The sequence below is a fragment of the Mollisia scopiformis genome, assembly GCF_001500285.1.
Source record: "Mollisia scopiformis unplaced genomic scaffold LY89scaffold_19, whole genome shotgun sequence".
Taxonomy (NCBI): Eukaryota; Fungi; Ascomycota; class Leotiomycetes; order Helotiales; family Mollisiaceae; genus Mollisia; species Mollisia scopiformis.
This window is the reverse complement of record NW_017263599.1, coordinates 348,403-372,196: the sequence shown is the minus strand read 5'-3', so window position 1 is coordinate 372,196 and position 23,794 is coordinate 348,403. Positions and strand designations below refer to the sequence as shown.

General features: G+C 48.0%; 9 protein-coding genes across 9 annotated transcripts; 7 read left to right on the top strand and 2 right to left on the bottom strand.

Annotated features, from left to right (window-relative positions):
- Window positions 1-264: 264 nt before the first annotated feature.
- LY89DRAFT_622084 (TIP49-domain-containing protein) lies at window positions 265-2,330 on the top strand. Its single transcript, XM_018210962.1, has 3 exons — window positions 265-538; window positions 593-1,360; window positions 1,410-2,330. The coding sequence occupies exons 1-3, from the start codon at window positions 395-397 to the stop codon at window positions 1,872-1,874; spliced, it is 1,377 nt and encodes a 458-aa protein (XP_018067637.1). The 5' UTR covers window positions 265-394; the 3' UTR covers window positions 1,875-2,330.
- A 139-nt stretch (window positions 2,331-2,469) lies between these two features.
- On the top strand, window positions 2,470-4,727 carry LY89DRAFT_651404 (uncharacterized protein; the record flags this gene model as incomplete). Its single annotated transcript, XM_018212159.1, has 3 exons — window positions 2,470-2,791; window positions 2,929-3,074; window positions 3,131-4,727. 3 exons carry the CDS (start codon window positions 2,470-2,472, stop codon window positions 4,706-4,708), a joined length of 2,046 nt encoding a protein of 681 aa, XP_018067636.1. The 3' UTR covers window positions 4,709-4,727.
- A 608-nt stretch (window positions 4,728-5,335) lies between these two features.
- LY89DRAFT_651401 (uncharacterized protein) lies at window positions 5,336-6,295 on the top strand (the record flags this gene model as incomplete). Its single annotated transcript, XM_018212158.1, has 2 exons — window positions 5,336-5,401; window positions 5,447-6,295. The coding sequence occupies 2 exons, from the start codon at window positions 5,336-5,338 to the stop codon at window positions 5,816-5,818; spliced, it is 438 nt and encodes a 145-aa protein (XP_018067635.1). The 3' UTR covers window positions 5,819-6,295.
- A 151-nt stretch (window positions 6,296-6,446) lies between these two features.
- On the top strand, window positions 6,447-9,575 carry LY89DRAFT_651398 (AAA-domain-containing protein). Its single transcript, XM_018212157.1, has 3 exons — window positions 6,447-6,725; window positions 6,774-8,336; window positions 8,370-9,575. Exons 1-3 carry the CDS (start codon window positions 6,474-6,476, stop codon window positions 9,417-9,419), a joined length of 2,865 nt encoding a protein of 954 aa, XP_018067634.1. The 5' UTR covers window positions 6,447-6,473; the 3' UTR covers window positions 9,420-9,575.
- A 138-nt stretch (window positions 9,576-9,713) lies between these two features.
- LY89DRAFT_721321 (uncharacterized protein) lies at window positions 9,714-16,573 on the bottom strand. Its single transcript, XM_018218633.1, has 6 exons — window positions 11,782-16,573; window positions 11,512-11,729; window positions 11,280-11,459; window positions 11,093-11,230; window positions 10,867-11,029; window positions 9,714-10,818 (listed from the first exon to the last, which is right to left on the bottom strand). Exons 1-6 carry the CDS (start codon window positions 16,514-16,516, stop codon window positions 9,800-9,802), a joined length of 6,453 nt encoding a protein of 2,150 aa, XP_018067633.1. The 5' UTR covers window positions 16,517-16,573; the 3' UTR covers window positions 9,714-9,799.
- Window positions 16,574-16,715: 142 nt separating this feature from the next.
- LY89DRAFT_622073 (uncharacterized protein) lies at window positions 16,716-17,830 on the top strand. Its single transcript, XM_018210961.1, has 3 exons — window positions 16,716-16,841; window positions 16,896-16,953; window positions 17,006-17,830. Exons 1-3 carry the CDS (start codon window positions 16,781-16,783, stop codon window positions 17,433-17,435), a joined length of 549 nt encoding a protein of 182 aa, XP_018067632.1. The 5' UTR covers window positions 16,716-16,780; the 3' UTR covers window positions 17,436-17,830.
- Window positions 17,831-18,579: 749 nt separating this feature from the next.
- Window positions 18,580-20,754, top strand: LY89DRAFT_622072 (DUF726-domain-containing protein). The gene is made up of 2 exons (XM_018210960.1): window positions 18,580-19,098; window positions 19,154-20,754. The coding sequence occupies exons 1-2, from the start codon at window positions 18,627-18,629 to the stop codon at window positions 20,701-20,703; spliced, it is 2,022 nt and encodes a 673-aa protein (XP_018067631.1). The 5' UTR covers window positions 18,580-18,626; the 3' UTR covers window positions 20,704-20,754.
- A 47-nt stretch (window positions 20,755-20,801) lies between these two features.
- On the bottom strand, window positions 20,802-21,899 carry LY89DRAFT_651393 (uncharacterized protein). The gene is made up of 2 exons (XM_018212156.1): window positions 21,734-21,899; window positions 20,802-21,678 (listed from the first exon to the last, which is right to left on the bottom strand). The coding sequence occupies exon 2, from the start codon at window positions 21,657-21,659 to the stop codon at window positions 20,808-20,810; it is 852 nt and encodes a 283-aa protein (XP_018067630.1). The 5' UTR covers window positions 21,660-21,678; window positions 21,734-21,899; the 3' UTR covers window positions 20,802-20,807.
- Window positions 21,900-21,961: 62 nt separating this feature from the next.
- Window positions 21,962-23,391, top strand: LY89DRAFT_651392 (TPR-like protein). Its single transcript, XM_018212155.1, has 4 exons — window positions 21,962-22,110; window positions 22,164-22,287; window positions 22,340-22,646; window positions 22,694-23,391. Exons 1-4 carry the CDS (start codon window positions 22,078-22,080, stop codon window positions 23,106-23,108), a joined length of 879 nt encoding a protein of 292 aa, XP_018067629.1. The 5' UTR covers window positions 21,962-22,077; the 3' UTR covers window positions 23,109-23,391.
- The last annotated feature ends 403 nt before the right edge of the window (window positions 23,392-23,794 follow it).

The following is a 23,794-nucleotide window of genomic DNA, read 5'->3' as shown; positions in this document are numbered from 1 at the left end:
AGTGGTATTGCCCGGAATTCATGAGAGGAGTGAAGTGGTTCAAGAACGACCTGAATAAAGTACACTGTGAATTCCATTCCACCTCAAAGCACCTACTTTCTCACTCATATTGCCCCACAAGCCGTAGAAAACATCAATCTATAGTCCAATTTCTATAGCAGAATTGGCTGATGTAGGTATTTCATGAGGCAGGTACGGTCACGTGTGAGGCTGAGATCAGAAATTATTTGAAGAGCTTCACGCGTAGAATTCGTTGCTAAGACCCTCCAAACTCCAAACCATGATTCTTGATGTTTTAGCACGTCATTGAATTAGAGACAGGCAACGAACTTCTTTATCGCATTTTCCACTCTGCGACTCTACCCAATACTCCCTAATATCATAGCCCTTCATCATGGTTCAGATCAGTGAGGTTAAGGGCAATACCCGCGACAGCAGAACAGCAGCGCACACCCATATCAAAGGTCTTGGTCTGCGCCAAGATGGCACAGCAGAGCGACAAGCTGGTGGCTTTGTGGGCCAAGTTGCTGCTCGAGAGGTAAATCATGACGAGCTTCTGTAAACATGTATTCCTACTAACTTTTTGCGCCAGGCTTGCGGTGTCGTTGTCGACTTGATTCGAGCCCAGAAGATGGCTGGCAGAGCCATATTGTTAGCAGGTGGACCAGGGACTGGAAAGACAGCTCTTGCACTGGCAGTCAGTCAAGAATTAGGCACAAAGGTTCCCTTCTGCCCCATCACTGGCAGCGAAATATACTCGGCCGAGGTCAAGAAGACGGAGGCGCTTATGGAGAACTTTCGAAGAGCTATCGGTCTCAAAGTTCGAGAGACAAAGGAGGTTTACGAAGGCGAGGTCACAGAACTTACACCAGAGGAGGCAGAGAATCCTTTGGGCAGCTACGGCAAGACTATCAGTACATTGCTCATCGGGCTGAAGAGTGCGAAAGGACAAAAGAAGCTCCGATTAGATCCCAGCATCTATGAAGCTATCCAAAAGGAGAGAGTCACTGTCGGAGATGTCATCTATATTGAAGCAAATACCGGTGCATGCAAGCGTGTTGGTAGATCCGATGCATATGCAACAGAATTCGATTTAGAGGCCGAGGAATACGTACCAATACCCAAGGGGGAAGTACACAAGAAGAAGGAAATCGTTCAAGACGTCACATTACATGATCTGGACATTGCAAACGCAAGACCGCAGGGAGGGCAGGATATCATGAGCATGATGGGTCAACTGATGAAGCCAAAAATGACCGAGATTACCGAGAAGCTACGGGGAGAAATCAACAAGGTCGTCAGCAAGTATATTGATCAAGGTGTGGCAGAACTGGTTCCTGGTGTTCTGTTTATCGACGAAGTAAGTGAAGACTGTCTGCATAAGTCAATCAGAGCTAATCATGTAACAGTGCCATATGCTTGATATTGAGTGCTTCACGTACCTAAACAAAGCACTCGAATCTAGCATCTCACCGATTGTCATTCTTGCTTCAAACAGAGGCATGTGCACAATCCGCGGTACCGAAGATCTGGTTTCTGCGCACGGAATCCCCCCTGATCTTCTTGCACGTCTCCTGATCGTCCCTACGCATGCTTATGAGCCGGAAGAGATCAAGCGAATCGTTCGGATCCGCGTGACCGTAGAAGGTCTTGCGATCACGGAAGCTGCGTTGGACAAGATTGCAGAACACGGTTCGCGAATTAGCTTGAGGTATGCTCTGCAGCTCCTTATGCCTTCCAGCATTCTTGCGCGAGTAAGCGGTCGCAACCAGATTGATGTCATGGATGTGGGTGAGTGCGAGGATCTGTTCATCGACGCTCGGCGCAGTGCAGCAATCGTGAACGGTGAGACAGGCAATGGATTCATCTCCTAGGCGAACGCATTACGGGCATCAGCTTTCTATGGAACGGATCCTGGTTCTTGGGAACTTGGTTCGGTTATGGCGTTGAGGAATGTCTCGGAGCGTTTGTCTTTGGGAGGTAAGAGTGACAGGGGCAGATCCGAAAGCAGCGATGCAACAGGCGAGCTCAATCTCTAGAAATGTACGAGTATCAAAAGTTGGAGTTCAATAATCAATCAGCATACTGATTTGTTTGCTTTGCCCAAGAATATGCTTTCATTATGGGGTTTCTTTGGCTACTAAGCAAGGCGGAGGTCTTATTATCACTGCGAACGGACAACTTGGACAAAGAAAGTCGTCTGCGAATCTGCGCTCAAGACGGCTCTCCCGAGACAACAAAGGCACTACGCCTGCAAAAATAGCCCAACAGGATCCTGGGTATAGGGGAGTTGACAGGCAAGATCATTGTTTTCCTACTCATCAATGGACATTGCATACAAAGAATTTCTTTGCCAACAAGAAGGCCATTGATACCTTCTTCTCCATTCATTCTTCTATTTACATTCCGCTATTTTTGTGCTCTGGAGATATTTGATTAGATATCCTCCAGGTGCATCAGTAATTCATGATGTCAGTGTCGACCGAACTGAGCCATTCGATCTTGCACAATCCACGTTCGCCGGTGAGCATTTCTACAGATTCAAGTCGACGAGGTTCCCTGAAGCAGGTTCTTCCAGAGAAATACTCCGAACCACCGACACCAAACTCTCCTCAACACCGCTTGACACGCAAAAGGGCGGCATCTTTGGACCTCGACATTGCGAATGAGCCGCGTATTGGGGACTTGGCTCTCCAGACTGCACGACCGGCCCAACATCTAACATCAGACTTGACGAAGGAGCAAGTCTGCCTTTGTCAACCTGATCCCAAAATACCAAGACCTCGAAACGGTGTGTAATATATGTTCTCTTTCAAGTTCTCTGATCTCTGACTTTGATTATCTGCGACCTTGCGTCATGTTGGTTCCTTTATGATGTCTTCAAAAGAACCCTTTGACCAAGACTCGACAACTGACTTCTCTTTGTAGCTTTTATTCTTTACAGGCAGCATTACCAGGCGCAGGTCGTCACCCAACACCCTGGACTTGCAAATCCTGAGATCTCTAAAATTATTGGTGAACAGTGGAGAGAACAAGCACCAGAAATCAAGAACGATTGGAAAAGACTAGCTGAAGTAAGCACAGATTTACATCTCAGCATGGAGGCCATACTGACAGAACTCACCAACAGGAAGAGAAACAACGCCATCAACGACAATACCCAGGCTATCGATACCAACCTCGACGAGCAGGCAAGACAAACGGCTTACGACCTGCCTCAGCAGCAACATCGGAAGACCCTATCCGCTGTCCGAAGTGTGGTGGACGATACATATCTACACCGGGTACACCGTTAACGCCATTCACACCAGCTTTTGGAGCTCTTCGACCTGTACCTCCTTTCACACCATCTCAAACAGACCAGTTCGAGAGACCTCGGCAGCCAGATCAAATGCAACCCGCAAGAATGGACACTCCTCGACACGCTCCTCCCTTTCAACAACAGCAGATGCTTCGTCGAGGTCAATACGGCGCTCCCCAGCAGCTTCAGACACATCGTGAAAGGGAAGAGGAAATGGACCTGCTCAGCCCTTCTCCTGGACAAAAACGTCGCAGATTTAACGAGGAAAATAATCGAGGCTATGCTGCCAACTCGCCTGTATATCAATCTCCCCAAACATTTGCACGCAACGCTCCACCCATGTCAGCTGGCTATAGACAGCAGCTGCCAGGTCCTGGCATGATAGTCAAACCTGGATCGATGGGTCCTCCACCCGCACAGTATTCTCCAGTTGTTCAACACCCAAGACAACAGTACCCTCAACGTCAAAGTGTTATTGACGAGTCCCTTCGGTTACCTCCTATCCAAACTCAAATCGGTAATGGTGCATCTCCTGCCCTGCGATCAGATCCAAGGGCAGAAAGTCGTCAGTCCCAAGCAAAGAGTATTGAAGCCATGGTCATGACCATCCCATACGTCAACAAGATCAAAGTCCTCACTAAAATATCCCCGCCCCTTTCACCGCCTGGTCCAGGTAGTCCTGCCCAAGAAGTTCGCGGTGCTGTTATTGCTGTCGAAGGTGGTGATAAAGAACTGCTATGTGAAATTGGATCTTTCATCAATGAATACCTGAGCAAGGATCCTTCCTTTGCCGTCAAAGTATGGGGCACCGAAGCATCTCCCTGTCCTTTCAAACCAACAGCTACTCCAACGACCGATACCGCCATGGCAGATTCCTCGAACCCCCTCGCTGTACCAGAACCCGCAGAGACGACAGATGACACCGACAGCTTTGTCGAGTATCTATCTATCATCTCCCAATGGCACAAGAAATCCGACGAGATCTCCAAATACATCACCACCGCCCCACCCTCTCCCCCAACCGACACCGACATCGACACGACACCTGCGGCTCCCAGGCCTAAAATCCTCCCAGTAGCACTTGTTCCCAACGGCTTCTCGCTCACGACCTCAGACACATACGCGCTCCGCATCCCCATCAACGACTCCTACGCCCCGGTCGACCATTGGCAATGGATGGCTACACTGTGGCGCGGTATCGTGGGTCCGGATCTCACGATCTACGTTACGAGAGTTGGGCCTGATGAGATGAATCGGTTGGGTGGGGTGGAGATTAGGAGTGATTGTGGAGCGATTGTGGTGAGGATTGCGGAGACGGGGAAGATGGATGAGAAGACGGCGAGGAGGTTGGGGTTTGAGGTTGTGGAGATTGTGAGGAATATTGAGACGGGGTTTGGTCGTAGTTGATTGTGATAGAGAAGTAGGGGAGGAGAGTTGCAGGGGTTGAGGGTGGTTTGAAGTATATTTTTTGGTTTTCTTTCTGTGTTTGTATTTTTGCATTGAGGGGTTTTGTATCTCAGATAAACGATAATTGGTACTCAGTGACGGATTTGTCTCTAGGTTTGTATTTTGATGTGATTCACCTATGATCATTTCAACAACCATTGATCTTCTCCCCATCCCAAGATGGCATCAGCACTTAATAACAAGGTTTTAAATGAAGAGACCCTGCATTGATGGCGCCTAGGAATAGGCTATCCCGTTAAGGTCTGGTGGATGTTTGTATGGCACCTGGGCTCGTTATTCTCGGGTTCGGAGCCAATGCATGCCCAGTATTGCGGGGAGCTGACTGTTCCGTGAGATATGAAGTAGCCCTCTGGTCTCTCGGCAATCCTGTGGGAACTATCATGAAGCAGAAGTCAGCACTGTAAGCAGCCACCAGTCAGCCTTGTAGCAGCTTGCTGACAGCCTCGTAGAATGGATTGTGTATATATTGAGGGGAATTGCCTGCAAAAGACAAACATTTATTAAACAGCTCTCAATTGCAATCTCTCTCTAGCATAACAAGTTCTCAGATTCATCTTGTAAACAAAAATGGCACATGGATCTTGTATTTGTGGAGATGTGAAATACTCCTTCACTGGAGAACCAATTTCCCAGGTACGAAATCAAGTCCTTTTCAATCACCCCAACTAACAATCCCAGGCAATCTGCCACTGCATCCCTTGCCGCAAAGTCTCCGGCGGTGCTTTCACCACCAACATCCTCGTACAAAGCACATCCTTCACCCTCTTAAGCGGAGCCGAGAAGTTGAAAACCTATGCTCTCAAACACCCGGCCGGCATGACCCTTACATACCATTTCTGCGAGACCTGCGGAACGAAGATCTATAAGGAGGGAGACGCTGATGCTTTCAAGGGCGTGTTCATTGTGCAAGCTGGAACGCTGGATAGTGCTGAGGGAGAGAAGGAGATGGGGCTTAAGGATGTGAAGATTGGGGCTGAGCTCTGGGTTAAGGAGCGTGTGGGTTGGTTAGGAGAGCAGCCGGGAGCAGTTCAGTGCCAGGAGTTTTCTTGAGTGTTGTGAGCGATGAGTAGAGTCAACAGACGAATTGGGAGGAAAGAAACTTATGTTCAGATCTTGAAACGAGAAAAATCCATTTTCAGGACCTAGATTTATGAATCGGTAGGAACATTAGAGAGCCTTAGGCATTTGCCCTCCTCATCACTCATTGCTTGCATATCATTTCTGAATAGACTATACTAGGGAACTGGAAAACGCAGCCGTGAAGCTTATGGTTGGGAATACACGGAAAGACAGACAAGATAACGATATCTGACTGTGTAAAAGGTGAGCTGGGTGCGAATGTTGCCCCTAAGCTCAGAACAGAAATCCACAGCAGATGCGAACCAAAAATTTGATTGAAGCACTCTAATAACTTGAGGAAAAGAGATGCTCTCGAATTTGTTCAAAGCACGCAGGTATTACTCAACACGAAAAGACCGGGATAAGTTCCCGAGCACTACTCAAGTAAGATTAGGCCTGGGTAACGATAGCTTCAGATGACAAAAAGTATAAGTGATAAAGTTCGAAGAGAGGAAAAGCTTTCGGATGGAAAGTGCGGCAACTAGATTACCCGAATATTACCCGGCTGCCATGAAATTTAAACATCACTGCGACATTTGTCAACACCTCACAGATAACGCGCTCTACGAGCGCAAAGCTTCCCCGAATGCATGCCACAGCATTGCGTGTTATCCGCACGGCTCATTCATCAATCTCCAGGCGCGCCTGTCGAATAATTGGCGGTGCAAGATACCCACTCGCACAGCGAAGCTTCCACCGGTCTGCCATTTCATACAATACACCAGACGATTCGAAACCCGAGGAAGGAGATAAAGACAATGGTGCCGTACCAGAGACCTCGGAGAACAAATCCGACCCTTTCAAGGTCGAAGCGGAAACGGAATCGGGAGTAGAGCCTGTTGACAATGCAGGTCCAGACACCTCAATATTTTCAGCAGAAGGGGAGACGTTAGCTCTGTTGCCGAGGGTGAAGAATGGGAAGCCGGGGTCAGGTCGAATACGTGGTCTTCTTCGTTCAAAAGCGCCTGAAGGAGTTCCCCCTATCATACTACCTTCCTGGTTCTGGGAAAAGAACATTAAATTGGTCGGAGAAGCTGATATCAGTGGAGGTCTTACAATCGAAGGGGAAGAGAAGCTTCCTAGTCAGGATGATGGTGCACACGTTACAGCAGAGGATAAATCTGCTGAGGAACCCGCTGGCTTGCCGCATATTGAACCTATACCGACCGATTCTGCTCGATACTCGATGCATGGGGACATTTACAAAGAAGTTGTGGCCGACATAAGAGCAGGGTTGATACTTAGGCCGCCAAAGAGCTCCAACAGCCAAACGTTTAGAAGACCGGTTACTGTCTTGCAATGTCCTAAGGAGGGAGGATCTCTGTTTCTTGACTCCATAGTGGAAACCGTTGCTACGAGGTGTGAGGCAGATCTGATATGTCTTGATGCACAAGATATCGCCCAGATCGTTGGACCATATATTGACGAAGATCCTTTGTTCGCAACTACGAAATGGCAAAATTACAAGACTAGTACGGTGTCTTACAAGGCACACAAGTATGCGGGTAGGTTGGAAGAATACGAGGAAGAGCCTAAGACCGAGAAAGAAGAAGAGGATGTCGGCGAAGATGAGAAACGAGACTCGATAATCGGCTCATTCCAATTTTTCCCCGCCTTACCGAAGATGAATATGGCTCAACCAGGCTTTGGACGAGGAAGCCAATTCAAAATACAAGCTGGTAACGGTATACCTGCTCCATTATCTTCACAAGATCAATGGAACGATCTCAAACTTACAACAGCCTTCGATGCAATGATCACTTCAGCCGATGCCAAGCGTGCTGCTTCTTCTGTCGAGATCAAGTCTTTGGAAGAAGCTCAAACAGACTCCGACTTGGTAGAGAGGCCGCTTATAGTCCAGATCAAGGATTATAGAGAGCTGCAGTCGGGGTCTCAGGAAGGCCTCGACCTCATACCTCGACTCCGTGCATGTGTTGATAAGCGATGGCAAGAGGGAAGGAGCATCGTGCTGGTAGGAACAACTGCTATGGCAGATTTGGCCGCTCCCCTATTGAGGCCAGCAATCCAGCATCTTCAATCCGACGTTGTTGACGGCGACACCAAGACAATTTTAGTAACACCAAAGCGCCTTGAAGAGATCGACGTCGCCTTTGAGACGGACGAGAAAGCTCGAACTCGCAGTATCAACATTCGACATGTCGAGGACATGATTTTGAGACTCGCCGAGGGAGTACGAGATTTGGGTCCAAGCCTTGACCTCGAGAAAGACATTGATACAGCTGTTGCTTATGCTGCCGGCATCGAGGACGCAGTGTGGACGTATTCACGTGTTCATAGAATAGCAACAACAATAGTGGGCTTGGTGTCGGAGTCAGAAGCTGTGGATGGTGTCGTGTTCAGCCAGGTACTGGGAATGCTATCGTCTAGCGATGACGCCAAATTCGCATGGGCTACCGAGGAGAATGCTCTTCTTCAAGATGAATCCGATGTGGAAATAGTGCTGAAGGAAGGAAAGTCGGAGAAGAAGCGAGCCATGGACAGAATAGCAAAACTCCGCAAGCGCTGCAGTCCACAAGAATCGAGACTCCTTAGTGGTGTCGTCTTCCCGCCCGACATTCGAACAACATTCGCCGACATTCGTGCCCCACCTGAGACCGTCGAAGCTTTGAAAACACTGACCAGCCTATCACTGACTCGTCCTGAAGCATTCAGATATGGTGTCCTTGCGACTGACAAGATTCCTGGACTACTTCTCTACGGTCCTCCTGGAACTGGCAAGACATTACTTGCTAAAGCTGTGGCTAAAGAAAGTGGAGCTACCGTTTTGGAAGTTACCGCCGCTGACTTGAACGATATGTACGTTGGGCAAGGCGAGAAGAATGTACGGGCCGTTTTCAGTCTTGCGAAGAAGCTTTCACCTTGCGTCGTATTTATTGACGAAGCGGACGCTATCTTCGCTGCCCGTCACGAGGGTATGAACAGAAGTGCACATCGAGAGATGATCAACCAGTTCCTTCGTGAGTGGGATGGTTTGACTACAGATACTTCGGCATTCATTATGGTCGCCACCAATCGACCCTTTGATATTGATGAGGCTGTTCTTCGACGATTGCCTCGACGAATCTTAGTCGACTTGCCCGTGGAGAAAGATCGAGAAGCTATCCTGAAGCTGCATCTCAGAGATGAGATCTTGGATGAGTCTATTTCTCTGGAACAACTCGCCAAAGACACTCTATTTTACTCAGGTTCCGATCTCAAGAACTTGTCCGTTGCCGCAGCACTAGCATGCATCCGGGAAGAGAACGAACTGGCCGCCAAACACACAGGCGAAGAACCCTTCACGTACCCAGAGAAGCGAATCCTGACAAAGAAACACTTCGACAAGGCAACAGAAGAGATCAGCGCCAGTATCAGCGAAGACATGAGCACGTTGTCCGCGATCCGGAAGTTTGACGAGAAGTACGGTGATAGGAAAGGAAGGAGGAAGAAGGGTCCTGGTCTTGGGTTTGGAGGGACTAAGGTTGAAGAGAAGGACTCCGAGGCTGTGAGGGTCAGGAAGATGGGGTTGTGATGGTGTGCATATACTTATATTGCATGGAATGGCGCTTTGGCTTTGGTTGCATATCTATTATCCTCGGCAGGAAGGGAAACCTTGCTGAGGATTGTATAAAAAATTGTAATTGTAGATAGAGATCAATGTCAATAACGATTGTGGAATATATCTGGGGTTTGAGCGTCTGTTCTGAAACACATTTTTATTCTCTTGCTCTCTGAAACTGGGGAACAATTTCAAGTGGGATGCGGAATTTGGTCGATGGGAATTACACCATTGATATTGATGTCACGTTCAATGGGGACTGGATCACGGTCATGTTCTTCTCATTTGTCTTTCTTTGCTATCTACATCATACAGTACTTGTAGTTGCCGGATCGAGCTTCTGAAATTGGTACTTAAGCGATCTTAGCCTTTATAACCTCCTCAAGCGTGAACGGCAACTTGACACGTCTTCCCTTGACCATGACCTCGTAGTTGTGGCAAGGTTGATAGGGAAAGAATTGGACATCCGAAGACAAAGTTGCCACGTCAAGCTTTCCAGTCTTAGTGAGAACAGCGAACTTGGTTGGAAGGACGGGCTTCTCGAGTTTATACTTCATCATCCTGTTGCGTAGCCACTTCGCGAATCTTCGGACGATCGCCTTAGCTCTTGGTCGGGATGTGACGTAAAGGCGTAGAGCGTGGTAGATTGAGTCCCAGAAATGCAGAATGACTGCGAGAGTTGCTACTTGAATGTTGCTGGAGTCGGTTTTGTTGAGAGCAGTCTTGAGGAAGTTCATCACCCAATGAAAGACCAGATCCGCCTTTTCGGTCAAGCCTTCCACGTCGCCTTCCTCAACTTGGCGGTTCAACACATTCTTGATTCTAGCGATGCTCGCAACGAGCAGGTGAAAGCTTAGGGGCCACATGTTGGTTCGCATCGCCGCTCCTAAACTGACGGGGATCAGATCCGCAAGCATAAACTCGATAAAGCTCCAGTACTTCAAGCCAGTCTTCACGTGTCCGAGCCACGGCTCTACGCGATTGGATCCAACAGCCTCGGCCCAACTGTGATACATGAAGTAGTATAACGTAGTTCGGTTGCTTGCCTCTGGATCTTGTAGGGCAAGACAATATGATATCAAAGTTGGCGCAAACAACTTTGGATCTGACTGGTCGGGCGAGTAGTAGGCAGAAGGCTGGGTGAAAAAATCCGTAAGCTGGGCGAATCCGTTGCCGTAGGCCATGATGTATGATACCATATTCCGGGCGACGAGCAAATAATCGTTGTGCTCTTGTGATGCTGGTGGCAAACCCTCCAGCGTACCTTGCATGATATCCTGAACATCGTTGAAGACAATAGTGGCTCGTCCCTTCTTGATAGGGACATCGGAATCTTTGGCAACAAATGCAGTTCTCAATGCTCTCATAACGTCTACTGATCGTTAGAATGATGAATCTTGGTTTTGCCAACAGGTCTTACCTTTTAGAATCTCGATCCTGGGATCATGAGCTTTAACATATTTACTTAAGTACCCATAGAAAGCTACCATCTGAGTATTGAAGTCTGCTACGTATTTCCAGTACGGGACGGGGTCGATCAAGACCAAGAGCCATTCACTCAGAATAAGCTCATGAACATGGGGCTGAACAAGAAAGTGTAAGTCAGTCAGGCTCTTCCTCGTAACTCGGGTGTCTATAATACGCACTTCTGAGTTCCGAAGCTTGCTGGAGCAGCCTTGCATCATATTTGCCAAGAAATACGGCCAATATTTGTGGGAGACTTTGTAGACATCTCGCTGTCCGATGACCGTATAACGACCAGCCGACAGGTAGTCATCAAGATCCTGCGATCGGTCAGTCCTCGTCCCTGGAAAGTTTGTTCTTAAAGCATACCATGACACCTGCTTCCACTAGCAAGCATGCCAGACGCGCCAAGCTCTCCACCAAGAACTTTGTCAATTTCGTATCCGCCTCGACGTCTTGATCAAGAATGTTACGAACCACATTTAGCAATTTCGCAAGCACGCAGTTGGGGGCAAGTCTTCCGGTGGAGGAGTTGTAACCATGGAGAACCTGAAAAGTTAGCGACGCCATATTTAATAGAATGACGGTTTGTGCGACATACCGTGACCATATCTGCCATGTACCAGTCCGCATCGTCAAGGCTTCCCTGGCTGTCATCTTCCGGTCTCCGATCATTTTGTCCTGGTTGTCTCGGGGAAGGGCGGAAGTCTTCCACCTTTCGAATATAGGCAATCATAATGTCGACGCACAGGCGAAGGATGCCGTTAGTAATGGATCTCTTATCAGAGATGCAGAACGCAATCGATTTGACAAGGAGATCTAATTCTCCATTAGCATTCGATTTTCGCAGTTGCGGCTGCCTGAAACTTACCTGGATGGAATACTCCCGTCAATCTTTCTGCAGATGCAGCAACCTCAATATTCTCCTTCCAAACCGCAAGCGCCACGAGAATCTGGCTTTCGATCTGCATCTTATTTTGAGAAATCACCTTTGTAATCTGTGCTTTAGAAGCACCTCTTTTAGCTTGAGTGTGTACTTCTTCCTCTATTCCTTCACACTGTTCAAATAAACTAAGCATGTCCTCCTCCCGCCATCCCTTCAACAATTTATAGAGCTTTGAATCAAGAAGCTGGGTGAGTGAGAAGCGCGAGATTCTCCCCAAGGTTCTAATCCGAACCATGAAGGCCTCCTTGTGCGAGCGGCCGCGGTGCACTAGTTGCTGGAACATCTTGAGTGACGGGCGTTCTGATGGAGGGGCAGCCCAGAATAGGGTACAAAGAAGGTCGTGATGATTTCGTAATGAAGCAAGATCTCGTTGATGGATGGCTTCTTCCTTCGGGTATTGTCTGTCGTGATTTGGGAGCAAGCGCGCGACGAGATTGCGGCTGTTTTTGATGTCGTTTGCCCTTGTGAAGTGTTGCAGCGCCAATGCCACGATTTTGAGGAAGATATGAAAAGACCGGTCATCAGCTTCGACGGCTAGAGATGGATTCTCGTCGAGGCGCTCGAGAAACTGCGGGGATGTGTAAACTTCCTCGTTCCTCAGGTGAGCCAAGTTGTGGGAAGCGAAAAAGTCGAATAGCGTGCCAATGATCGAGCTACAATTCCACCAGCCCCATTCGACGACGAGATAATGGCATCTACCGACAAGAGATCTGCAATAATCGTTGAAACTCGGAGCCTGTCGGGGAGTAGATGTGTAAAGTGAAAATACTCGCTTTAGCATCTGCTGAGGAAGTTGCCAATTGTCAAACAAGGCTGTCTGGCGGGTCCCTGCGATGACGACGCCGTGCTCATCAAATTCGCACAAAGGGAGGAGGGTGTACATAGAATACCAGATCTTCTCCATTGTAGGAGCATCAATGATTGTGATGATGCTGGGAGTAGCCAATAGGGGCCCTACCACGTCCCAAAAAGATCCTCGGGTTATTTTTGCAGCAATTAATACCCTAATCACGATTACCCATGCTTCTACAAGATACTGGTCGCTAGTAATCCCGCCTTCTCTGAAGGACAGATACTGAAGATCGTCGTATAGCTTTCGCAGGGACGACATATCTTTCGACAACAAAAGCTGAGCGCATTTACGAGCTGTGACTTTTAGGATGTCTTCAAAATCATACGCCACAGCAGCATATTCTGGATCTGTCCGTGCTACAAGTAGAAGACGCAGAACAAGCGTACAGATCTGAGACAAAACCTGTATTCCTACACGCACGGTTGCCTCACTGGTAACCTTGCTAATCTGAAGGCGGGAAGAGAAGTCTCGAGTGGCTTCAAGCATCCTGGACAAGAACATTCTCTTGTTGTGAGGCGTGTTAAAGATGCAGCTTTGTTGTGTGTAGTTTAGCATAGATGTCACAACATCTACAGTCGCTGCTCCTGCCAAATTAGACGATGTAGGATCGTCTTGATCAAGCTGGTCCATGAGCCAATCGAAACAAAGTCCAAATTCTGAAGAGACGTTCTCGTCCCATCCCGCCCATGAAAAAGTCTTAGCGAAATTAAGCGAGACGACGATAGGAGTCGAATCAGGAGTGTCGTCAAGAACATTTTGCATAGATTTGGAGAGACCTCCACTGCCAATGAACGTGTTGGAATGAAAGTATACTCCAGCGGGCAGGGGTAGGATATCAAAATGTTGCGTGTACCTCGTCCCAAATTTTGCAAGCCCTTGTAATTTACTAGATGCAGCTTCTGGAGCAGCAAAGTCGGTCGCAGAATCATTCAGAATTAGAGGGTCACTGGGCTGTCGATAGACGGCGGCCCCAACATCGACATGACGAGGGTGCGGTTTCCGACGACCTACTTTTCGAGGAGGTGGCCGCAGGGCTTGAACTTGAGGCTTGTCTTCTGAAGCTCCATAGTCCGCAGCGGGGCTTGCTTCAATGGAGGGCCGTACGACATCCTCGTCAGCCAAAAATCGAGTGAGTTGTAGATTCGCTGACGGCGCTGGTCGTTTACGAGTGTGTCGATACAACGCGTCTAAAGCTCTCTTACTGGACTTGAAAGTGGTGGAAGGATAACGATGTGAATATTCCTTCTCTGCTGCTTCCAGCTGAGCCGGCCTAGCCAAATGGTGGGCAAAAGGTGGTCGTCTTTGCGACCCTCGGTTAGCGAATTCGTTTGGCTGACGCCTCTCTGATAGTCTCAATGGTTCAGTACGCACTTCGTCATTTTTAATGAAGTCGTTCATGGACTGCTGGCGTCTGGAGACTAGCAGCTTACGGACTTTTTGAGAAGGCTTGGTCAGGTCAAGGTGTATCGCAGGCTTGCTCTTAGTTGTGGGTGGTTCAAAATATACTTGATGACTGTTTTCAATCTCTGAGAGCGGAGCTCTGCCACGCACGCGTTGTCCATCAAAATCCGGAAGCTGTTTAGGCTGCAACATTCCTGCTGTCCAGTCTTTCAGAACAGATAGCACATCCTCAGTGTCTTCGCGAGTAGGTAGCCGGAAGAACTTCCCTGCAGGCTGGTGCCTTCCTTGTGTAGTGTTAGACCTTGCGGCTCTCCTTGCAATCTTGATGAAGTTAGGCGGCGATTTCTGGTTACAAGCAAACATGTCCGCAACATCTAAGATTCCAAGTTCTGGGGGAGGTGCCTTTCTCGGAGTGGTTACATCTCCTCTCCTTTTTTCTTTGTGCTGGCGGCGCGGCTTTGGCTCTCCTCGAGACACATTCTTCGGAGCTCTGTTAAGGTGCTCTGTTATTCTCGGCTGCCGTTTATGAGTTTCGCTCCCTGTTCGACGGAAAGAAGTTGATCCAGTCTTCTGCCTTTTGGAAGGGCGAGTCGAAGTTGCGGCACGCTTGCGAGATGGCAACATGGCATCGATCTTATCCTCTTCTTCTGCATAGCCCATACGCGACCCCGTGAAAAGACTCTCGAGTTGAGAAGCATCATCATCTTGCATGTCAAGATCCGCTGGTTCATTTCCATCGGACTCGTCTGAGAAGAATGTGAAGCCGTTGTCAGTTGTTGCTGACGGACTTCGCTGATCTCCAAACGTGCCTGATTGAGTTCGAGGAAGTGCAACTCCACGGCGAGGCATTGACTTGACAGGAGATATACTGCGGCTATCTCGATTCGTACGTTCTGGCGCGCGTTGCTTTTGATGTTGATCCAGTCGAAGATGTGATGCAGGGAGTACACCTCGGAACTTCCTGCTGATGTTTCGGATCTGTACCGACTCGTCAGATGATGAGGACGAAGCGAAGGGATCATCACTGTCTGAGTCTAAAGAGATAGGATCTTGAGGAGGTTTAATAGCACTTGTCGCTGGCGTCGGGAGATCAGCAGTCATCTGTAATTGCAACTCATCCTGGCTGAGCCAGCTAGGGCTCGGTTCCAGGGATCTGGTGCCTCCGCGAGACCCTGCCGATCGACGAGACAGTGTATTGGGAAGTGGCGGACTTGTTGCAGGTGGTGAGGCGGGAACTTCAAAGATAAGATCATCATTGATGGTGGGTCGAGTTGACTTCTTAGATTGCGTAAGGATTCGGGGTAGAACAGGACGCTTGAACTTGTGAGAATATGACTTCATGCGAACCCGCTTGGCATCTTTCTTTGGATGCTTCTGGGTAGTTGTCTGTGGTCTAGACTTTAATAGTTCGTCTATATCGGGCAACTCATCTTCCTCATCGTTCTGAAGCTCATCCCGAAGCTCGTCTTGATGCGTAGTCCCATCATCATGCCGATGCTCAACTGGTGACGATGGTTGGAAATCCCAGTCAAAGTCCATGGCTTGGCTTTCTCCCGTGTCTCCTTCGATCCCCGGGGTCTCCAACTCTCGAAAATCGGGATCTGGTGATGAATTGGATTGTGGCACATGCCGTAGTTCCGACTGGGACGAAGCCAATCTCATGGGCGCGATGCCTCTTGCCTTTAAAGTTCGTCGGTATTTCTCTTGTTCAATATGATAGGGATGTAATTGAATCGCATTGCGTTGTCGTAGAGCTCGTCTCATAGGATAGCTTGGCTCTCGGTCTGAAAGCTGTAAACCATCCTCTTCGGCGTCTTGCCCTTGGGTAACTCTGCTAGTGTTGGAGGCATCTGAGCTAGTCCTACTGCGACCATTCTTCGGCAATGACAAAGCGGAGAGTTCTGGAAGACTTCTTGGAGGAGAAGAGAGTTTTGAGGAGGTGGGAGATGTAATCTGTACATAGCTCATCGATATGTCGTCCTCGGCCGGTAATTCGTTTTGCGAGCCTCCACTACCCGTTCCTCTAAGCTCAACTTCCTCGTCCAAAAGCCCTTCAAGGTCCGGGACCTTGAAGATGTTGGTAGAAGTTGGTGATGGATCAAAGTGGTCAAACAGATCCTCGAGTCTCTTTGTAGGGGTTGTGGTAGGGCTGTTGGCCTCTCGTGGTGAAGTTTTGTTAATTAAGTCACTGCCTCGTTGTTGAGTGACTTGGCTCTTTCTTGCTTCGTTTTCTGGATGGATTTGCTCTGCACTGGCCGTCGCGATGCCAGATTCTCCATTCAACGGTTTAAGAACAGGTCCGAATGCTGGTTGGGCGACCCCGCCATCCTGTTCCGTCTTCTGGCTTTCAGTGTCCTCCTCATCCTCCGAGTCTGGAACCTCCCCTCTCTCTTTCCAGGATGCCATTTGTCACAGGTACCATCCATCAGGCATCAAGAGTCGGCGTTGTCCAGATCGTTTCAGTCTGAGAGACTTGAAAGGAAGTTTTGAAGTTCTTCCAGATGCAATGTTCACGACGCGTGAAGTCGCGAACCCTTGTAACGCTAGGTTATTCCCCGATGTTCAACCGATGCAAAGAAATATGATCGCTACAATAGCTGGACACTTTTAATATTCTGCGAAGGGCATTGTGTGGCCTTTGACTGTACCTGAACTTCTAAACAGCTCACGATGAGCAAGGTTCGGGGGATCTTCCCTTTGTTTCTGGCTACAACTTTCGGTATCGTCAATGGTACTCTTCCCATGCTCAATTCGATAACGCGCAAACACTTACAGTAGTTCATAGGTATCTGGGTCTTTGGGCCTGCTTTCAGAGAGCAGCAGGAGAATGATGGGCAGGTCAAGTGTGTACAAATGACTCGGAGTTGATACAACAGCGGCTGAGCGTTGAATCAGGACGGAGCTAGTCGTCTCTGGTCAAGTGGACAACGCTCGAGTAGAACAACTACGAGATGTCGAAGCAGCGATCAATCGTGCTTCTGCGAATAAATCAATACTGCAACCGGCGGAGAAGCAAAGCTCCTGGTGGACAACTTTGGGTGACTGGAGTCGAGGATCGAGAAACGACAACACGAGGGAAATGAAATCCGCCACTCCTAATTCGAATATTCCAACTACTCCAGACCGCATAAGTCCTACAAATGTTCCGACTTCCTCGCCAACGCTGGGTATCGCAAATACACCTACCCTTGCTCAGAAGCTGGTGGAGAAGGCTGCGGAAGATCCGGATCTGAAAATGCTTTTGAAGACAGTTGCGGAGGGTGGAGGTTCATCAGAGGAATTGAAAAAATTCCAGCGTCACCTCGATGACATCGAACGAGAATAGCAACTTGATCCAAGCTGGGCGCTAGCACATACAAGTGAAGCTCTTCGCCTTCACCATAGTCGTTACTTGAATACCAGAGGAAAAGGGTCTATCAAGTAAGACCTCACAAGCAACGAAATTTGGCTACGTTAAGGTCTCAAGTCGAGAAGTTTCATTGTCTCGCACTTAGTGGCGCAAGGTTGCTTTGGGAATACGGGTTGACTGCCTGCCTCTTACTCAGATACGCGGCCCTCTTCTAGTGATGCTTGTATTAGCACCATTGAACTCTTCTAGCTCTTCTATCTCTTGAGGACCTTGTTGCTCAAGTTGAGAAATCTAAACTTTTGGCGAGCTTCAATGAAGTCCTGTTCTTTCAACTCTATTCTTCATGCTGTACAGATTTATACCATTTCCCCATGTTTAATCATAAGGCCGTGCAATTGAATCTCCGTGATGCTTAAAGTGAGCCTTTAAGAAATGAAAGGAGTTTCTTCAGCATACTCGAGCTTAGGGTGGATTCTACGTGAGTCCGCGCTTGCTTAATTAATCGAGCTTCTCACCAAAGTCTAGCACTTTGAACACTTATAACTTTTCATTGCACATTCGAATTGAGGGACTTACTCTGACAAATATGTGTAAATAAGCCAAGGGGAAGATACATTTATTCTTGCTACATCTAGACCAATTTTACTGCAATTTCTAGTTTTTATTGTAACAAAAGTATAACTTTTATAGCAAATTCAAACTTATAAGTGAAAGACTTATTGTTTATAGTCTCTTTGATTTTTCTTTTTTGGGAAAGTCTCTGAGTGATTTGGACTTTTGATGCAGAATGAATGATGAGAAAGCTGTTTTTACCACCATAACTAGCCCCGCGCGGACTCACGTAGAACCCGAGCATTGGGTTTAGGTACACTACACCATTGTAGCTTTGGTAACGGGTATGCAAGAGCTTACCTAGGTACGAAGAATGGCTACCCTACATGTATCTAGCTGCGGTTTCAACATCAAGCTTTCAAACCTCTCGGTGGTTTTGCTGTCCATCTTCATGCAAGCTTCACAACCTGGAAGAAATGCAAAGCTGAGGTTCACGTGACTGGGCGTATCCCTGCTGATCTGCAACGTCATCGAAAGTCATCCCGGTGCTACTCCTCCACATCCTACCCAGCACTAAGTCTCTCAACATGTAATTTTTGCCAACACCGCAACATTATGGCATCTGGAAAAGACACCGCTCGTGAACATGAGCAGGATCTCAGCACAATCCTCTCTACCGAGGAAAGAGTCGAGTTGACTCTCCTCATAGCAAATATCACGGAGCTTATGCGCAAGCAGATAGCAGACACGTTTGATGCCTCTGTCACCAGTGCGAAGAAACCGCAACAGGCTCTACACATCACAGACAAGAATCCTAATGTCGACGTAAATAAAACACATGAAGAGAGTGAAGAGGAAGAGAAGGCGCGGAAATTAAGAGAGAAGCGCGAGAAAGAACTCTCTGCTCCTAAGATGCTAGAGCTAAGGAAAGATTCTCTCGATTTCTTTGACAAATGGCGAGAATCTGTGATATCAAGAGTGGGCACTGCAGTCAACAATTCAAAGGAGACGGTCCAGGAGCAGAAGGAGACCGCGTCGGTAGATGCTACACCAAACAGTGCACCACCAGCAGAACCCAAAGTCATACGTATGTTCTCACACGTTGAGGTAGCGTTTTCACACTAATTAGTATCCCTCCTCAGGGTCAAACACGAATATTGAAGAGGCGGATGCTGCCTTAATCGAGCTATATCCTCCAACATCAACCGCCCTCTACTCCCTCCAAAAAGACAAACGGATACTGTTGCTACACTCGATGCTACTTCTCCTCCTGTCGCTAGAGCATTACATTGGCCATTCACGAGTACTCCTGTTACATATCTCGTCTTCCCTGCATCTGCCACTCCATGTTCTCACCGAGCAAGAGATCAAGGTAGCCCAAGGATTGCTCGAAGCTGCGAAACATATGTCAGGTAGCGAGGAGACACAGAAACGTAGCGACGAGAACAAAGTTGCTAGGCGATGGAAAGTTGGACTTGCGGGCGTCGCAGGTGCGACTGTGATAGGAGTTACCGGGGGCCTGGCTGCTCCACTCGTCGCAGGTGCTATTGGTACAATCATGGGAGGTTTAGGTTTGGGTGCTACAACCGCGGCTGGGCTACTGGGAGCTTTGGCAGAAAGTGGCGTCATAGTCGGAAGCTTGTTTGGAGCTTATGGTGGACGAATGACTGGAAAGATGATGGATGCCTATGCGAAAGAAGTCGAGGATTTCGGGTTCCTCCCTCTGAAGGGATCGAAACACCGTGAACCACTTCCCGAAGATAGACGATTACGAGTCACAATAGGAATAAGCGGTTGGCTGACTCAGAAAGAGGACATCATCACCCCATGGAGAGCGCTAGGTAAGGAGAGTGAGGTATTCGCCTTGAGGTGGGAGTTGGAAGCTCTTACAAAGCTCGGAAGCTCCTTGGAATCAGTGGTGAAAAGTGCTGCTTGGACAGTAGCAAAGAAGGAAATCATTGCACGGACCATATTTGCTAGTTTGATGGATGCTCTTTGGCCGATAGCTTTGTTGAAAGTATCAAAAGTGGTGGACAATCCATTCTCCGTTGCTAAGAATCGGGCAGACAAGGCAGGCCTTGTTCTGGCCGACGCCCTGATCAATAAAGCACAAGGTGAACGGCCTGTGACTTTGATTGGCTACAGTCTAGGCGCCAGACTGATCTACTCATGCCTGATGAGTCTTGCTGAGCGTCGAGCCTTCGGTCTTGTTGAATCTGTGGTTTTGATGGGTACACCAGCTCCCTCGGATGCCGCTGTATGGCGAGCGATGAGAAGTGTCGTATCCGGCCGCCTGGTCAATGTTTACTCCGAGAATGACTATATTCTAGCATTCCTGTATCGCACCAGTGCTATTCAATTCGGCGTTGCAGGTCTGCAGGAAGCTCAGGATGTCCCAGGTATCGAGAACATTGATGTTTCTGAGATGGTATCTGGTCATCTTCGCTATCAATACTTAGTCGGCTCGATCTTGGAGAAGATCGGTTTTGAAGACGTCGATGTCGAAGAAGTGGCGAGGGAAGAGGAGACTTTAGCTCTTTTGGAAAAAGAGGAAGAAAAGGAGCAAGAGAAGAAACAAGGAGACAGTGTCGACCCAGAGAAGGAAGCGGCAGAGATGGAGAAGGATGTGAAGAAGCAAACAGACCAGACTTTGATGCAAAGGGCTGCGGAAACCTTGCATTTGGGAAAATGATTGTACGAATATACGAACACAATGATACCAAGAATAGAGCATACAATGGATTCAGTACACGTTCACTTGACAGACATTAAATTTGATCAGGTATTAGAGTAGCATTATGATTTGAGTTCTTGATCAAGAACGTGGGCATCTTTAGAGCCTGTCTCTGCTGACATATCTGATCCTTCCGGCAAGTCTTCCACCTCACCAGCATTCTCATGCATTATACTTCTCCATTCAGCAGGATTCAATCTGCTCTTTTCTGCCTGCCCTTTCCCGCTCCTAACCACAAAGTATCTCGATCCATTCATCTCAACCGTCTCAGCAGCTGATCCCATCACATTCCAATCCTCCACTCCCTTGGTATCTACCTTTATGTCCCTCCTCCTTCGTGGCCTTCTATTCTTCCCAACAATATCCTCCTTCGCAAACGCCTCTTTCAATTGCTCCATCCCTATTGTAATCTCCTTAATACCCTCTTCTGTTTCATCACGAATACTCCGTAACGGCTCCACACCATCTGTATTTACTTTCTGGATATCGCGAACAAAATGAAGTTGTGAATGCAATATCTTAAGCATCTTAGCTTCTTCAGCAGAGGACTTTGGCAGAGGTAGTGCGGAAAGACGAAGTAGGTGGTGGAGTTTCTCGGGGGTGATTTCGTCCTCTGGCAGGACATTATCGTCTGGTATGAGCGAACGGACGGACCAGGTAGGTTTGGAGAGAAGGGCTTCGACGTCTAATAGCTGTTTTTTGCTAGACTGCAGTTCTCTGTCTTGCTCCTGGTCATCGTTACGCGATTTTCCATCTTCCTTGAATTCTGCTGCCGCACCCATGGCTCGCATGCCGTCTTCTTCGAAGAGAGAATCTGTTGTATGCGTGCGTGCTGTTGGTATGGAACGGAATCGTGGAGAGCGTAGAGTTCGTCGCAGGGATATGCGACAGCTTCGACATATGTATCCAGACATCTTGGGGATATTTGCAGAACTATTTTTTGCTATGGTCAGCTTTTGCTGGCGGATATAAATCTCGAATAACTTACAGATAAAGCTTAGAAGTCTTGTCGTAGCCCGTGAAATATCCTTCACAAGAAATCCAGGGCAGATCAGATTCAAAATCTTAAATTCGATGCATCGGAAAACTCCAATGTCCAACATAGAAGTCGAAGTTGACTCTGGAGCTGTTGTTTATCCCAACCTGGAGCTTCGAGGTGAAGCTCCAAAAAGCACGCTAGTGATTCGGAGGCGACTTTGTCAGAGCAGGCCCCAAAGACCCCAAATTCTTGACACATGCCAACCAAGAACAACACCACAACGCCTGATCATAATCTCTGACTAGACTAAATCTTCTTTCTGCATATCAGTCTCTCATATTAATATCGCAATCATGGCTCAAGATCCTCGCGCGTTGATGCAGAAGGTACACAGTCTACCCCGCCATCTGCCACGATAAGCTCAACTAACAACTCCCAGGCAGACAAAGCCGCATCGGGAGCTGGAGGAGGATTCAGTCTGTTCGGTGGACGACAAGAGAAATGGGAGAATGCCGCAGACCTATACACCCAAGCCGCGAACGCTTTCCGAATGCAAAACCAAAGTACACCTCTCCAACCCAGCCGACCCACCAACACAGCTAATACAATACATAGACAAAGAGGCTGGTCAAGCTTTCGAAAAGGCTGCCCAAATTCAAACCCAGAAACTCAACGAACCAGACGATGCTGCGAATACTCTCACGGAAGCCTTCAAGGTATACAAGAAGACAGATCCGATAGATGCTGCACGATGTTTGGATGTAGCGATCAACCACTACACATCGAAGGGTAACTTCAGGCGTGCGGCAACACATAAGCAGAATCTGGCAGAGATATATGAGATTGAGCTAGGGGACCAGAAGAAAGCCATTGAGAGCTACGAGTTAGCCGCGAGCTGGTTTGAGAATGATAATGCTGAGGCGTATGTATATGTTACCCGGGCAGTGCGGACCAGGCTGACGAAAATAGACTTGCGAACAAACTCTGGCTGAAGGTTGCAGATCTGGCAGCTATGGAGGGAGATTACTATAAGGCCATCGAATTATTCGAGAAGGTGGCTTCGACAGCCGTCTCGAATAACCTTATGAAGTGGTCAGTGAAAGACTATTTCCTCAAAGCAGGACTCTGTCATCTTGCTGTTGGCGATCAAGTCGCTACAAACCGAGCATTCGAGAAGTACAGAGATATGGACCCCACATTCCCTAGTCAGCGAGAACATCAATTGCTGGTAGACTTGTACGAGGCAGTGGAAGCTGGTGATCAAGAGATGTTCGCCGACAAGTTGTTCCAGTACGACCAGATGAGCAAGCTCGATAAGTGGAAGACCGTCATCTTGTTGAAGATCAAGAATTCGATTGAGGAGAAGGGAGAAGACTTCTCGTGATCAAGCAGCGGGTGGATCATTTCGGCGTTTAGGTTTCAGGTCCAACATTTGTTGGTAGGAGGGTTTACATGATAGCAGCATACAGTGAGACGTTATGACACATAACAATACGAAGACTTTCTCAAGACACCGAGACATCAAGTCGTGACTTGTTTACCTTCTCAGTATGTATTCATCGCCAACTCGGTTTGTGTTTATCAGTCAGTTGTTGATGGAGGACTTGACTTCTGCCTATTTGACTCACATATCTGCTCTCTGCTATTCCCATTATTATTTTTGTAGCAAACATGTCCTTGAAGTGTTGAATGACTTTCCCTCTTCTCAGACTTTCTTCTTTTCCATATTTTCCTAAATTGCCTCGGTGTCTGTCCCTATCCCAGTTTGGTATCCCCCTGCCCTTTCCCCAGCTATCACGAGCTATAATACCCGATACCTTCGATTATGTACAGCCTATATTGAATATTTCTATCATGTCAGCAAGGATCTTTGCTATTCACCTGTATTCTATGATATTCTGGGAAAGCTACATTCAAGTTCAGCTGGAAGGGTGAATAGAGCTCATGACAATACTCGTTTGGGACGAGTGTCCCTCAGAACGGCTATAAAGTCCTCCTCGAGTCTTCAACTTCTTCCTTCATTCCTCCATCTTACAAATTTTTCTTCGACCCATCTACTACCTACTAGAA

Coding starts and splice junctions, on each gene's coding strand:
- LY89DRAFT_622084 (XM_018210962.1), top strand. CDS start 395: ATGGTTCAGATCAGTGAGGTTAAGGGCAATACCCGCGACAGCAGAACA. Junction 539..592: donor GCCAAGTTGCTGCTCGAGAG/GTAAATCATGAC, acceptor TTTTTGCGCCAG/GCTTGCGGTGTCGTTGTCGA. Junction 1,361..1,409: donor GTGTTCTGTTTATCGACGAA/GTAAGTGAAGAC, acceptor ATCATGTAACAG/TGCCATATGCTTGATATTGA.
- LY89DRAFT_651398 (XM_018212157.1), top strand. CDS start 6,474: ATGCATGCCACAGCATTGCGTGTTATCCGCACGGCTCATTCATCAATC. Junction 6,726..6,773: donor CGGAATCGGGAGTAGAGCCT/GTTGACAATGCA, acceptor GCAGAAGGGGAG/ACGTTAGCTCTGTTGCCGAG. Junction 8,337..8,369: donor TTCTTCAAGATGAATCCGAT/GTGGAAATAGTG, acceptor GGAAAGTCGGAG/AAGAAGCGAGCCATGGACAG.
- LY89DRAFT_721321 (XM_018218633.1), bottom strand. CDS start 16,516: ATGGCATCCTGGAAAGAGAGAGGGGAGGTTCCAGACTCGGAGGATGAG. Junction 11,030..11,092: donor GCAAGCTTCGGAACTCAGAA/GTGCGTATTATA, acceptor TTTCTTGTTCAG/CCCCATGTTCATGAGCTTAT. Junction 10,819..10,866: donor CAGGATCGAGATTCTAAAAG/GTAAGACCTGTT, acceptor AACGATCAGTAG/ACGTTATGAGAGCATTGAGA.
- LY89DRAFT_622073 (XM_018210961.1), top strand. CDS start 16,781: ATGAGCAAGGTTCGGGGGATCTTCCCTTTGTTTCTGGCTACAACTTTC. Junction 16,842..16,895: donor AACTTTCGGTATCGTCAATG/GTACTCTTCCCA, acceptor AGTAGTTCATAG/GTATCTGGGTCTTTGGGCCT. Junction 16,954..17,005: donor GAGAATGATGGGCAGGTCAA/GTGTGTACAAAT, acceptor GCGTTGAATCAG/GACGGAGCTAGTCGTCTCTG.
- LY89DRAFT_622072 (XM_018210960.1), top strand. CDS start 18,627: ATGGCATCTGGAAAAGACACCGCTCGTGAACATGAGCAGGATCTCAGC. Junction 19,099..19,153: donor AGCAGAACCCAAAGTCATAC/GTATGTTCTCAC, acceptor ATCCCTCCTCAG/GGTCAAACACGAATATTGAA.
- LY89DRAFT_651393 (XM_018212156.1), bottom strand. CDS start 21,659: ATGTCTGGATACATATGTCGAAGCTGTCGCATATCCCTGCGACGAACT.
- LY89DRAFT_651392 (XM_018212155.1), top strand. CDS start 22,078: ATGGCTCAAGATCCTCGCGCGTTGATGCAGAAG. Junction 22,111..22,163: donor CTCGCGCGTTGATGCAGAAG/GTACACAGTCTA, acceptor AACAACTCCCAG/GCAGACAAAGCCGCATCGGG. Junction 22,288..22,339: donor TTTCCGAATGCAAAACCAAA/GTACACCTCTCC, acceptor TACAATACATAG/ACAAAGAGGCTGGTCAAGCT.